Source organism: Enoplosus armatus, chromosome 7 (genome assembly GCF_043641665.1).
Source record: "Enoplosus armatus isolate fEnoArm2 chromosome 7, fEnoArm2.hap1, whole genome shotgun sequence".
Lineage (NCBI taxonomy): Eukaryota > Metazoa > Chordata > Actinopteri > Centrarchiformes > Enoplosidae > Enoplosus > Enoplosus armatus.
The window spans coordinates 21,517,878-21,532,298 of record NC_092186.1 but is presented as its reverse complement, the minus strand read 5'-3'; the positions used below and the strand labels follow the sequence as shown (position 1 = coordinate 21,532,298).

General features: G+C 41.0%; 1 protein-coding gene across 3 annotated transcripts in view; it reads right to left on the bottom strand.

Annotated features, from left to right (window-relative positions):
• jak1 (Janus kinase 1) overlaps nucleotides 1-14,421 on the bottom strand; it is a 38,981-nt gene that overhangs the window by 1,275 nt on the left and 23,285 nt on the right. For 2 of the 3 annotated variants that reach the window (XM_070909417.1, XM_070909416.1), the window contains exons 10-24: nucleotides 13,930-14,044; nucleotides 13,092-13,290; nucleotides 10,295-10,404; nucleotides 9,421-9,573; nucleotides 9,139-9,226; nucleotides 8,912-9,039; nucleotides 8,609-8,747; nucleotides 5,807-5,958; nucleotides 5,474-5,624; nucleotides 4,598-4,686; nucleotides 3,932-4,124; nucleotides 2,993-3,117; nucleotides 2,176-2,348; nucleotides 1,180-1,297; nucleotides 523-633 (exon numbers count right to left, since the gene is read on the bottom strand). In XM_070909417.1, coding sequence (XP_070765518.1) covers nucleotides 523-633; nucleotides 1,180-1,297; nucleotides 2,176-2,348; nucleotides 2,993-3,117; nucleotides 3,932-4,124; nucleotides 4,598-4,686; nucleotides 5,474-5,624; nucleotides 5,807-5,958; nucleotides 8,609-8,747; nucleotides 8,912-9,039; nucleotides 9,139-9,226; nucleotides 9,421-9,573; nucleotides 10,295-10,404; nucleotides 13,092-13,290; nucleotides 13,930-14,044 — 2,044 coding nt within the window. Of the gene's footprint in view, nucleotides 1-522; nucleotides 634-1,179; nucleotides 1,298-2,175; nucleotides 2,349-2,992; nucleotides 3,118-3,931; nucleotides 4,125-4,597; nucleotides 4,687-5,473; nucleotides 5,625-5,806; nucleotides 5,959-8,608; nucleotides 8,748-8,911; nucleotides 9,040-9,138; nucleotides 9,227-9,420; nucleotides 9,574-10,294; nucleotides 10,405-13,091; nucleotides 13,291-13,926; nucleotides 14,045-14,421 lie in introns of all 3 variants that reach the window. The other variant, XM_070909418.1, reaches the window with a different exon arrangement.

The following is a 14,421-nucleotide window of genomic DNA, read 5'->3' as shown; positions in this document are numbered from 1 at the left end:
AAAAATGTAAAACCTGACAAAGGGAAAAAAAACAAAACTGCAGCTATAAGACGTGTTCCCTGCAGGAGCCACGAGTGCTGGAGACTGTAAGATTGCCGGTATTACTAGCAATGTTTCATGTACACTTTTCAAAGACCATCAGGAAGTATTTTAAGATAGACTTTAAGGATCTAGCAGCTCCATGTGAAAGGGTAAATAACTCACTGTGTCACTCAGGGTCTCAAAGAAGTGACACTGATTGTGTTGCACAGTATTTTCAGATGTCCCTACAGAAACCAGTGATGTTGGAGATTGCCCTCCTTTGAAGAGAACCTTGTTCTTCCCCGTTTCCTCTCCAACAGGTTGTTTATTTGAACCTTAAGACCTATTGTGCAGAAGAAGCTACTCTTTCTTCAACCTGACCATTGTTTGCTGTTCTTTGCACTCGTTTTGTAAATAAAGACAATTCTTCAGAACACACCTCATAATGTCCACGTCATTATTGTGTTGTGTTATGTTGGTAACGAGGAGACAGTTTCTTACGTGCTCAGGGCAGCCGTCTGGACGTGGCAACCTCTTCCCTTCTGTCAGCACCTTCACCAATCGGATGATCGTCATCTGACCGTGAGTTTGACCAATCATACTGAGGAAGAGCTGCGTGGGCGAGGATGAGGACGGGTTACAAAAGGAACAACGTACTTCAATACTGAATACTTTTTATTTAGACATGAAATGGGCTTAAGACAGTGATAAGTACATTTGAATGAAGATGCAACACTGTACTGTAATAGCTTTTTCTTTTTAGCTTCTGTCACACCAGGTCCTTTTAACACGTCTCATTTTTAACCTTCACTTCACTTGTCTTTATTACTAATTGCCTTCCAGTAATAGTTGTAGGTCAGTCACGATAACAGTGGCAGATTAAAAAGCCGGATGTAAATGAAAGATCTTCATGGTAAACTAAGCTCTTAGCGTTGGCACAGGCTGCAGTTTGGACACAGCTGCTGGCGGAGTCTCTGGCCAAAGACCGACACCATCTGTCACAAACAAATGACTGTGTGTGCGTGTGTGTGTTTGTGTGTTATATGTATTTAATGTGGAATCATTATCCAAGCTTCCAAAAATATCCAACCAGTATTGGAAGCACTTCTGGATGCCTGTGTGGGAGTGAAGATAATAAGGAGAGTAGCGCATACTGACCACCATCGGGCTCTTGGAGGAGTCACAGTAGGTGATGAGTTCGTACAGTGTCACCCCGAAGGACCAAACATCTGAAGCCAGGTAGAACTTGCAGTGAGTCAGACACTCTGGAGCATACCTGAAAAACAAAGTGCACGAGCATGAAGACTTGTCCGTTTCAACATTGTGACCATGCTTTCCCTGTGTCAGGCATGTATGCTGCACTGGCAGGCTTTCAATGTTAATATCACACACACAGTATGTCGTTACTGACATATACCGCTTTAATACACAGTATCATACACTTTCAGGCTCTCTTACTGATTTAAGTCTAATTTTTAAAAATACATATTTGCTTAAAGAAACATTAGGAGGAGGAGCATTTGTGGTTGAAAAGAAGGATTGGGATTGAAACAGCAGTGTATTTATTCATCTTTTTGTGTTACTCAGCTCCCGCACAGAACTTATGGAACTTATGTGTGTGACTGTTTCAAGAAATATTAGTGATGAAATCATACAAGTGTCCTCAATGGAAAAGGGATGGTCTTTGTCTAATGTTACTAAATGCACATTTTTTTCTAAAAACACTAAATGCTTTTAGGAAACCAGTGCCATGCACTATATATATCTATATATATCTATATCTATATATATATATACAGATATATATAGTATACATACAGACCCTAGTAATTTAACCGCCTGATGCAAACCTCTCCGTTCGTTACCTCATTCTCTGTCATCTCAATGCTACCAAGTCCTTTAGCTATAGCTACAACTGACACCTGAGTCCATTTTAATTTAGTACCTCCTGGATGAAAAGGACTTTTGAATGAAATCCCTTCACCCTTTTCTTGAATTGATCACCATTTTTCCACATTTCTCCTTCACAGTGTCTCCCCTTTTTATTCTCTCCTTCCTTCACAAATTCCTTTACCTCAGCTATCATAGTCGGGTCTGAAAGAATCAAAATTACAGTGCTGTTCAAACTGCCACCCTTTCCTCCTCTTGACTCACCAGAAAACAGGGCTGTCGTTTTCGTCTTTGACTGTGTAATATCCGTCATTGTCCTTGATGCTCTTGGTGAGACCGAAATCTCCGATCTTCACCGTCCTCTCGTTCTCCACCAGCACATTTCGGGCAGCCAAGTCCCGGTGGATGTAATTTTGAGACCCCAGGTAGTCCATTCCCTAAAACAAAACAAAAACAGGGCCACTGTTCAACGGGTTCAGAGTGATTGAAAGGCAGCCTGGGGCTTTGTGTGATTTTGAATGCAACATGCAGACAAACAAAGCTACACCTGGTGGGAGAGGAACAGCCTACGACTTCATACCTGATGCATTATATATTAATTGAAACACTGCCAGTCATGTTGGTTCAGTAATTGTCAGACATCTTCAACACTAAACCTTTCCATCAACGGCAACCCCTCAGCTTTAAGTTCTATTTTTTAATGAGCTTTTTGGCCAAATATACCAGAACACAAAGAGTTACGTCATCTTTTCTGAAGTGTTTTTGGCCAGTAAGCAATATCCAATACCAACACCATGAACTCACAACAACCATTTGAAGGTTCCTGTTTATGCCTTTATTAAAACCATGTGACAATCACATGACTACTGTTTTGGAAGGCAGCTCACCACCAGTAACAGGAAGTGTTAAAACATTTCAAAACACTTTGAGCGTGTGCTAAAATTTTAAATAACTACAGAGTGGTCAGGTGTTAAATGCTTTAGGCCAACGGCTGGTACTTTACTGTCAGTTAAATGCCATAAAAGATGCCTGACGGCACCAGCTGGTTTGAGGAAACAGCTCAGGGAAAATAAACCGTTACCTTGCATATCTGGACAGAGTAGCTGAGCAGGGTGCTGAGGTTGGTCTTGCTTTTGTTTCGTGGTAGATACTCCTTCAAACTGCCCAGTGGAACGTACTCCATGATCAGCTTGATGGCCTGACCCCCTACAAACAGATTTACACATAAAAGCATTCAGAGACGGGCACAAATTCCACTGTACCACTTTTAACCATCTGGATGAAAATACATTCTGTTCCCTGTACGATAAAAATGATTTTTAAGCTGTTGCCCAAGTTGCACCTCTTTTTTCTGACCAGCTGGACATGACATATCTCAACATATCTTATCTATCTCATATCATATAGCTCAATTTGCTTGAACCAAAATCAAAAAAAATATTGGTATGATTGACGTTTCTATTTTGCTTGTGAATACAAAACTTGGGAAACAGGTTAAAAAACATTTTCTTTTGTTCTGCGGATGGAATATTTTATCATCTAGATATTTAAAAAATCCTTGAAGGATTCTGGAAATACCTTCAGAACAGGCGCGAATGTTGTTAACTAGAATCTAGTGACATCCAAGTGACATTTTATTCAGCTTGTTTACAATGCTTTTATTTTGAAAGTTAAATCACCCAAGCTTAATTTCTGCTGGCTTCCTGTAGGCAGCAAGCAGAAGCATTTATGTCTTCTGTCATATATGAAAATATAGGTACAGATGGCTGGTTTAACACTTAAATATCTGTTAATTGTAGTGCATGTGCCTTTTACACACTAAAAGCACCAAACTATGTCAATACTACATGTCTGCTACACCTGAATTAAAAAGATATAACCTGATGTAATGAGATCTTAGTTGTGTTGATCAAACATCAGGAGGGCGTTTCAGTGAGCACAGAGCCAACAATACTTGTATTAATGGGGTTCTAACTGTCGCCAACTGAATAAATATATACAGTGTATGTTTCCATCTTACCTTCCTCTTGGCAGATGCCTTTGTATTTAACAATGTTTTCATGGTAGAGTGCCTTCAGGATGTCGATCTCACGCGAGAGGTTGGTGCTCTGCTCCTCCCGGTTCTCAGGCTTCAGGGACTTCACAGCCACCAGCTCACCCGTTCTATCTCCCCGAGGATCATAGCGACATAGCTCCACCTTACCAAAGTGGCCCTGCATGAGGAATGTGAGAAACTTGAGTTATTCAGACAATCGTGAACAAGTTCTAGTCTTCTTCCTGTGTGGGGACCAGTTGTTTCTTATCCTTGCCTAAATTACTGAAGTTCTGCATTGGCTCTTGCTTATCTTTGGTCTGTAGATTATTGTCTTGTGTATTTTGTCAAATCCCTACGGCTCGTTTTAGGACATGAAGCACCACAAGGATTTTTATACCCCAGGTGGCATCTTTTTAATAGTAGTAAACTATAAAATAAGAAACCATAATGACCACACTACTCACAGTGCAATGCACTGAAGGTAATCATAGATTTAAGACAAAACATTTACCAGTGCATGTAAACTAAAAGTTGTTTTATTTGTGCATTTGGAAATGGTCAGTTTGGTCATTCTTACAAATGGTAAGGTCTGCTGCACAGAGATTAACCCAAAAGCACAAAACCGGCATAAATACAGCAGGAACAGTTTACCTCTCCCAGATCTCGGACCTTCCTCAGGAATCTCTTCTCAAACACAGTTGGGTCCACCTCTGGTGTGGGCTTGGGTTTGATGAGTGGGTCTGAGAGATGGAAAAAGAAGCAAATACATTAAACATACTGGGTAAAACATGTCTTTTCTTCAACATAAGCTGACTTGCGTCATAGGAAGTCTATTGTGGTTGACAGTGTCAAAGTTCTCACCAGAATTTTCTGTGGTTACATAACCGTCCGCTTGCTCTGTTTTCCACACAAATGGCTACTTTTAGTAAGACAATTCATTATTCATGCAAGACTTATTCTGTATCACCATTATAATAAATAACTTACGTTAGTTTATTTAACCAAAACTGTGTTTTTAATCTGACTTTCAAGCCTTTTTAGGTGCAACTTATAAGGAGATTGATAGTTAAGTTAAGGTGAGTTTGTGGCTCTCTTGGGATTTTAATATAAGATGGTCAAATAAGCTTTAGCATTAGTACGCCTGACTGCAGTATCCAGTTCTGGCCGGCAGATGGAAGAACAGAGTATTATGTTGCCATGGGGCCCAGCTGAGGGGCAGATCAGTGATAATGCACCCAGTGAACTTCCTCATGAACATCTGAGTTGAGTAAACAACTCTCCCTCTCTCTCTTTCTCTCTCACTGCTTACTGGGCTGCTGCTCGGTGAGATACAAACCATGCAAAACATTCAGATCATATTCCAGCTGTAAACAACTACTTTCAACCTGTACCTGCTTTTAGTCTGTTCTGCAGAATGAGGTAAATGACAAAATGAGGTTGTACTTCATATTTGGACCCACCCCGTTACATGAAAATACCTAACATTTAATGTGCATATTTACTGTATACATATTATCATGTACATACTCTTTTCCTCTAGCATGTCTATGTCTCTGACGATAGCCCTGAAGAAGGGTCTCTTCTTGGGGTCGTAGTTCATGCAGTGGGTCATCAGTTGGGCCAGCTCTCTGCAGTCTGGGGTGGCCAGCTGGCACTCTGTTTCATAAAACCTCTCCTTCTGCTCAGCACAAAGACATACAAATGAATGAGAAAGTGCATGCAAACAGGAGTACGAAAAGGAACAGGAATAAAAAGGAAGTGTAGGATAGTCCTCAGATTTCGAATAAAAGGCATTAGTGTAGCTGTATGTATGATTATATGCAGTCATCGTCATAGGAAGTTCTTATGTGTGCCCCCTACCTCTGTGAGTCTCTTTTCTTTGAGGGGGACCTCTCCATCATAGCAGATCTCCCACAGGGTGGTACCAAAACCCCACTTGTCAGCTGCGACGCTCAGGGAAGACGCACTCTTCACACACTCCGGAGCGATCCATGGGATACGGTGCACACACTCTGCAGAAACAGAGTCAACTTTAGCAACAGTAAATCAATTCAGCACAGGATTTGTTTCAGTCCCTGGGTGTCTCTGTAAAAACTACAGATGATTACTGGATATGTATGAAACACGGAACGTGGGCTCGACCTAATTAGTGGAAAATAATTTGACCAAAGTGATGATAAGTGATGCTCTGGGCGATGAGACCGTCAAAGGCAAACCTTGCCCTTTAAGACGTGACTATGGGAATATTAATACCAAATGTGAAATACTGACATAATCTTTTTAACAAGCGAAAGAAAACATATCCAACTGACCTTCTTACACCCAAACGCCCTCAACAGACTGAAATATAATAATAACTGATAAACTACATAATCACCATACTGGCCCTGTCCTCATCAAGCTGTAACATTCATACTTAAATCTATATGTTTAAGTTTTGTGGTCCAGGTCCTACCAGTGCTCGGCAGCACTTCCAGTCTTCTCTGATCCATATTCTTCATATTTGTTTGCTTTTTATTGTCCTAGTATTGTCCTTTTTCTATGTATTGTAATTTTGTTATGTACTATTGTTGTTTCTCTTTACATACACCATCCATTGCATATCCCTCTGCCCTAGAGGAGGGATCCCTCCTATGTTGCTCCTCTGAGTTTTATCCCCTTTTTGTCCCTGTTGGAGTTTTTTTGTGCAGTTTCTCCTAATCTCTGATTTGTCCACGTCATGGGTCTGAGGATAGAGGTAATGTGTGTTGTGCAGACTGTAAAGCCCCTTAAGGAAAACTTGTGATTTTGGGCTATCTAAAGAAAACTGACTTGACTAGACTATCTATACTTCACTTCAGATATCTCAGATCAATCAACAGTACATTGTTAAACAAGTTCTTTTATTTAAAGAAAGTAGCAAACTAAGAACTGTTATTTCTAAAGAGTAAAGATTTGACCAAATGCTGAACAAATCTCTAGTGCTGAACGCTATTTGGAAGTAATGGTTAGGGCGTGACCTCATGGATCGTAGCCAACATTCTCTCACAATGCCCCAAATACCAGGAACCAACAACAGCAGTAAAATACAGTACAGCTCTGACAGGCTGACTGGGTGGCTAGCTGGCTTAAAATGTTGACTGACTGCATCCACTGGACCTAAAAAGCCTGGGCATCGACTGGCTAAAATATATTACTCTGACTGGAAGAAGCTAACTGATTGGCTGACCTCCACAGTTGGCTTTTTGGCTCCATAAATCTATAACATGGTAAGTGCATGCAGCTCAGACTGGACATGGGCTGATTGACTTTGGGGAAAGAGGAGGAGGAGTAAAGAGGGGAAGAGTGCAGTGGAGGGGCTGAATGGAGAGAAGGGGGAAGATGGAGACAGCAGCAGGAGCTGGGACGAAGGTGATTGAGTGTCAGGACAAAAGAAATAGAGAAAAGAGAGAAAGTGAGGGAGGGATTTGAGGGTTCGAGTAAAGTGATCAGAGATTGCTGGGAAGAAGAGAGGAGCGCTCCCAGTGGGTTTCTCAGCACTTCATCCACCATGTGTGTTCAATCAAATCTATGTACAAGGACATCGATGTGTAACTGGAAGACTGATTGTTTTGCAGAGGGATGGAGACAGAAGAAGAAATGTTCAGAGTTCTGGGAACAACGAGGGAGGGAGGAGCATCCCCAGGGGCCAGTGGTGATAGACATTTGCAAAGAGACATTTCCAGTCTGTACTGTGGTTCGGCCGATCCATCTGCACAGCCGCACTGTGTTATATCACACAACTTCTGACTCTTATAGACAAACAGAAACATGAGGCGGCCATTTGAGGGGAACTGTGCAATCTGAGAAATGTCCTTGTTGTGCCATCTTCCCTGAACCCAGATCTAGCTTTTACAAGACAAATTACAGTCCAAGAGGGAAATGCGCCCAGCGCAATGTGTATTGATCATGTGACAAATATGATTCCCATTACTGACAACCTCTGCTTGATCGGAAATGCTCTTCCTTTTTTTTTTCTTTTTTCTTTTTCTTTTTCTTTTATGTGGGAAGAAATTAGGCTTCAGATGACGACTTTCAAGCAAAGAAGCTACAACAAGCATTTTATTAGTTTATACGTAACAGTTAAAAGTGTTAGGAGACAAGCAAGAAGCATATTTTGAAATGAGTTTGATGTGGCCAATCATCAGACTCAGACCAACGTCAATGTGTGTCAGTATGTGTTTCTGTTTCCGTGAAGTGTGAGTCAAGGTCAAAATAGTTTCACGTGTTTAATTAAGTTTTTTAATTCGTTTTAATTGTCTATACCATATCTTTGGGGTCCTAGTTAGTTTTAAAAATGTATGGAAATGAATATAAACAAATGATTCTAGTTTTTTAGTTTCACTTCATTTGTGTTCTCATTTTGGTTTCACTGTTATTTACAGCTGACTGCGAAGGAAAGTCGAAGTTATTGTGAAATTTTCCATGGTGGCTGTTTTGTAACCATTTAGGTTTCACTTTTAGTAACCCTGAGAGAGAGACAGAGACAGAGAGAGGGAGAGAGAGACAGAGAGAGAGAGAGAGACAGAGAGACAGAGAGAGGGAGAGAGAGGGAGAGAGGGGGAGAGAGACAGAGAGAGGGGGAGAGAGACAGAGAGAGGGAGAGAGAGAGTGTGTGTGAATATGTGTGCACTTTGTACCCACCCTCTCTGGTGAGCACTGTGATGGGTATTCCTGGGTCGCTGAGCTTGATGAAGGGCCCTCCTTCATCGGTGCCCAGTCCGTCCCTGGCCAGTAGGATGTTTTTAGCACACACAAAGCCATGGACCAGCTTTTTGTCCTCCTACAAACACACACAAAATACAACAAACCTTAGTTCACAATTGAGAGGGCAAACATAAAGATTAAATGGATCAAACATGGTGCACATAATCCCATGGATGCATCCAGGACCTACATACTTACATTCTTATAGTTTGTGTGTGTGTGTGTGTTTTGCTGTCTCACCAAGTAGCTGAGAGCTGAGGCCAGCTGCTTGGCCACCTGGAACTTCCACGGTGTGCTGAGTGGGCTCTGCTGTCTCCTCATAAATAAGTCCAGTGGTCCTAGCTGGACAAACTCCTCAACCATGATATCTGTTCCACACAAACACAAGGAGACACGTGTCAAAGATGTTAGAAACAGCCCCACACTCTCATACACATGGAAACACAGAGTTCTCAACATGCACTTACTCTCCTGGTGGCGGACACACACTCCATACAGCAGCACTATGTGTTTATGGGACACTTGTCGCATCATACTGGCTGTTTCGAAGAAGGCCTGTCAACAGAAAGACAAAGATGACTCAACACATAGCACATTACAGAAACCTTTATGGTCTGATTAGCTTTTGACCCAGCTTGCTGCTAAAAAGTATCATCTTTCAGTTTGTAGTCAAAGGTATTCAGAAAGAAGTCAAAGTCTTCATAAGAACAGGTGTACAAGGATGTGCAGGATCTGTGAGTGTGTCTCACCAAGGAGATGTCCCTGTGTCCAGAACCCAGCACCTTCAGGACCACCTTGACCTCCTGGAAGGATGAGTAACCTGCATCCTCCTCCTCCTCACTCTTCACCCTCAGTGTGCCTGAGTAGATGTTGGTTCTTGTGCCCCGTCCAAGGTGCTCCTCCTGGTGAACACAGCAGGGAGCAGAGAAAACACAGTATTACATGAAATTGTTACATCCAGTACCCAAACTGTAGCTACTACAAGAAGAGGGTTTCTGTAGCCAAATTAAAGACTACATTTCAGCTGAACACAGCTATGTAGACTCTGAAACTATTGTTAAATTAAATTTCTGTCCTGAAAAAGAGTCTTAGTTTAAGTTTTATCTATTCCATGTGTGATGGGGGACAGTCAACATCTGCTGGTGCACCCTTATTTGAAATGAAACGAAACTATTGTTAAGGGTGTAAGTTAAACAGAGTGGATTAATGCAAGTATGAGAATAAAAATAATAATTGGCATACTGTACAATCTCTGAAATAAAAACACCTTGATAATGCAAATGCAATGGCCTGCGACAGCGCTACACTTTAGCTGTTTGACTAAACTGCGGTATGTTTTGAGGCTGTACTTAAAACTGCATTATATTAAAAGGGTGTTTCTAATATTTTGTCGCCACTCATTTACATATATAACATGAAGCACACTGGAAGCTTAAACTGCAACAGAAAAAATGCACCGACAATCATTTTTGTTTATTAATACAAAATCTTATTAATACATTATATGGACTTCATATCATTTATATGGAGAGTTTTACATCTTACATCTTTACATCTACAGATATCCTGTAACCGCATTATAATCATAACACAGGAGACACACATGAAGAAGAGAAGGTGTACCTGTTCAATCTCCTCCTTGAGAATGCGATGGAAGCTGAGCTGACTCTCCTGCATGGGTGTCTGAGGGGCCGGTGCTCTCTCTTTAGTGACCACCAGCAGGTTAGAAATCTCTACAACACAAACACACACACAAACTTTAAAAGCGTATATTATCTACATTACTGCTGAGCATTTTCAAAAGTATGACAGTGTTTTAGATTCGTCTTTGTCAAAATCATGCTGCGGAGACTTGACAGTTGTTTGGGTGGGGTAATCCCTCACAGAGAATTGTCATGTCTGCTTGTATGGTTGTCAAGGTCATGTTATTGTAACACTGTCAAAACTCTAGATTGATTTGTCTGCACTGCATTCACACAATAAACAATGAACTCTGACAACGATAAAAGCAGAGATAATGTTCAATGTGAGATAAACTTGGGTTGAAATGTCTTTCGCGGCACACAAGAATGCTACAGATGCTTATATATGCACTGGTACTCGGCATGAAAGCAAAACTGTGTCTACATGTGGGAGACAGGCTCTCAACAATTACGTCAATGTGGCAATGATGTGAGCAGCTATTCAGGTTGGGTTACCCTACTGATTCAGTTAATTTTTTGTATATACGGAGCTGTGTGTGGGAGGATGAAGTGAAAATGTGTCTTTGTGCCTGTTCCCGTACTATACATGCATATGTGTCTGTGTCTGTGTCTGTGTGTGTGCGTGTCTGTGGGTGTCTAATGTTGTGACAAAACCAGCGCACCGTGGTTTAAGGGGGAAAAAGGTATCTCCACTCTATCAGCATCACCCTGCATTAACCGCCAAAGAGTGTTAAGAGCACTGTTCCATAACATGCAATTTGCGTTTTTACGCAAAACCCAAATGTAACGTACCCACACCTACCATGGCAGATATTACACTGCACCCACTCGTTAACCTCTTGACCTCTTATGTTAAAAACCCAGATTCTAGTGACACAGGTATACACACCTGGCCACTCTCATATATACTTTACATCATTTTCATAATAGTTAAAAACCATGCATAGGCCCAAAACAACACTAAGTAAAAGTAAACTGTTTGTATCATATTCTCGGGATGTGGGCATATCGTTGTGTTATTGTTGAAGCATGAATGTTGTATAATACATCATAAATATTTTAACAGCAGCACTCCAGTCTTTTATCTTCCTCTCAAGCAGACACAGCACAAGCCCTAACCCAAAACAGTCATGCCTTGTGATAATAATCAACACCACACAACCCCAACAAACAAAAACAGCTTCCATGCACACATGCACACATGCACACATGCATACATGGCATGCGAAACCAGTCAGGCTGTTAAAAGGGAGTTTTGAATTGTTGTCTTTGCAGTTAATCTTATAAAGAGTACGGTCTAGACCTGCCCTATATGAAGAGTGCCCCGAGATAACTTTTGTTATGATTTGGCGCAATATAAATAAAATTGTTTTGAATTGAATACATGGCTCCACCTTTCCCTGAGTGAAGTAAACACAAGGGTGCTAGTTTGGCTCCGGAAACCCACATTTACAACTCTCTTCCTCCCTGACACCATTTCACACAGACGCACGCATTGTTCATGCCAGCCTCACTTACCCTCAGTTAGTGAGACTCACTCACTCACACACACACACACACACACACACACACACACACACACACACACACACACACACACACACACACACACACACACACACACACACACACACACACACACACACACACTTAGTGTAAAGAGAAACTCCACTCTAAATCTTGTGGGGAGAGAAAGCTGTGTTTCACTGACCTCTAAGGGTTGAAAAGTTTAGGTCTATTGCACTTCTAACCCCACCCAATATCACAGTTAGGTGTGGTCTGTTGTACTTGTAGTTGTGCACAGAGAAGTGTTGAACTGCACAGGGCGTGGACTGAGGACGCAGAGACTGCTAGATGCCAGAGCATGCAGGATTTTCAGTCTGCTTTAGCATTTGAAAAGTGCGAACACTGCAGACTCATCATAGCATTTTTCTTAAGCATTTGTGGTAGCTTCTTGCAATTAGGACCATGGAATCGAAGTATCAATTAACCTTAGCCACGACCTGACAAAATAAAAATAATGTGGTGTTTGAGGAATATGTTCTTTTTACAACCATCACAACAGACAGATTCCCTATGTATAATAAATCAAGAAAGCCCACCTCACACAAGTAATGTTAACATATAAAATAACACTGGCATATATGGAATTCCTGCTGTTTATCATCATGGGTTCTCCATCATTCTGGCTTGTTTTCTATCTCATAATGCATAATGATGTCGCTCAGAAACCAGTCTTTTATCACATCTATCACACTTCTTGTGACACTTTCTACCACAATAGCTTTAAATAGCTTTAAATGTTATTCTAAACGTGTAGCAAAAAACTATTTTCTCCTTGGATTCAAAATGGCCTTTCACTTTGGATCTGAATAGTCAACACTTCAGACATACTGATTTCTATTAGTCTTATCTCCAAGAAACTCCATTATTGCTCTAATGTAATGTGTAATGTGCATTGCAAATTGTTTGATAGATTATTTTTTATCTGAAACACAGCCTGATATTATTTGGTGTAATTGTGGCTGAATAAACTGAACAGGGGTGCATATTGTATGTTTTCCAGAAATACAACATTTTTGCTGTCAGTCAGCTCTTTTGTATCAAGTTATTATTTAAGACGAGAATGAACCTTTTCTAGCTTAATGCCTCTCTCTATTTGGGTATTCTGTGTTATTGCATGTGTCTTTGAGTAGATCACATGTCATTAAGTTTACCTCTAGGCTGTGGAGGGCAGCAACGCAGGAGCTGGAACTGGAGGTCTTCGGTGCGAAGGCTTTGGCCTTCCAGGTGCTCCAAGAGCTCTTCAAGAGTAGACCGAACCGTCTCAGTGCCGTACAGGCGGAACCCATCGGGGGCCACCTCAATCTGGAAGTTTTTGTACTGAGGAACACGACGAGACTCCTTCAGGTCGAGCTAGATGCAGAAAGAGAGAGTTTTTGACTAGAACATGGAGGAACAGGAAACTGGCGGAGAGAAAACAGAACAATTAGATTAGGAGAGAAAAAATGATTAAAGGGAGAAGGAGCAGGGAAGAACAGAGAGTGGGAGTGTGCAAGGAGAAATGTAAAAGAGTAATGAACTCAAGCGTTCATTTATTAAAGAAACTATATTTATATTAGAAAGTTTCTTCTTCACAAAAGGTTTATAAAGTTAAAGCACTAAAGAGACACGGAACACCACACACGTGTGTCAATGCTGTAACAAATTAACCATATTTCATTCCTTGCATAAACCGTGTCTGTAAACAGTGGCTAAGCTGATCCAGTTGGTCAGCTTTGTGAATGTTAGTGTGTGTGTGTGAGAGAGAGTGTGTGTGTGTGGCTCTGAACACAAGGCTCTGAAAATACTCTGTATAATAATACAATAATACTTACAATACTACTAACACACGTAACAACTAAAATGTATTAATTACAATACTATAATGCATATAATTTCCTATTTCCAGAGTCCAACAAGGAAGGGATAGTTGTAAAACAATTTGTGGGGTTAATTTGTTGACTTCCGATTTAACTGTAACTTCCTAACACATAATGAATAAGTCTACACTACCTCATTGCAGACCACAGTGATGATGATGTACTGGTAGTCAGTGCAGCTCCAGCGCAGGATATAGATGCCCTCCTCGTTGCCCTCCTGACGCAGCTTGTGGATGGCATACTCCGTACTGGGGAGGGGAAAACGCAATAAGTGGGGGCAGCAAAGGGGTTCTATCATCAAGTAGAAGTTTAGTTAGGTTTAGTAGGTTTTAAGTTCTACAAAAGACTAAATACAAGCTTCAATGAAAGACAGTATGTCTGTTAGTATTACTATTGTATTGCATGTCTTTCATACTGTATGCAGTTTTCCGTAACCTGTCTTACTTGTTTTTCCCTGAACATTGGTGACCAAACCAGTTTCTACGGATTAATACGGTGATCCGTCTGCCTATCATTGATCCATTTAGTGTGACTAAAACATTTTGAAAATGAAACTATACAAAGACAGAACAACAAAACAATACAACGACAGAATAACAGAGACACATAGACATTGGTTTGGTGA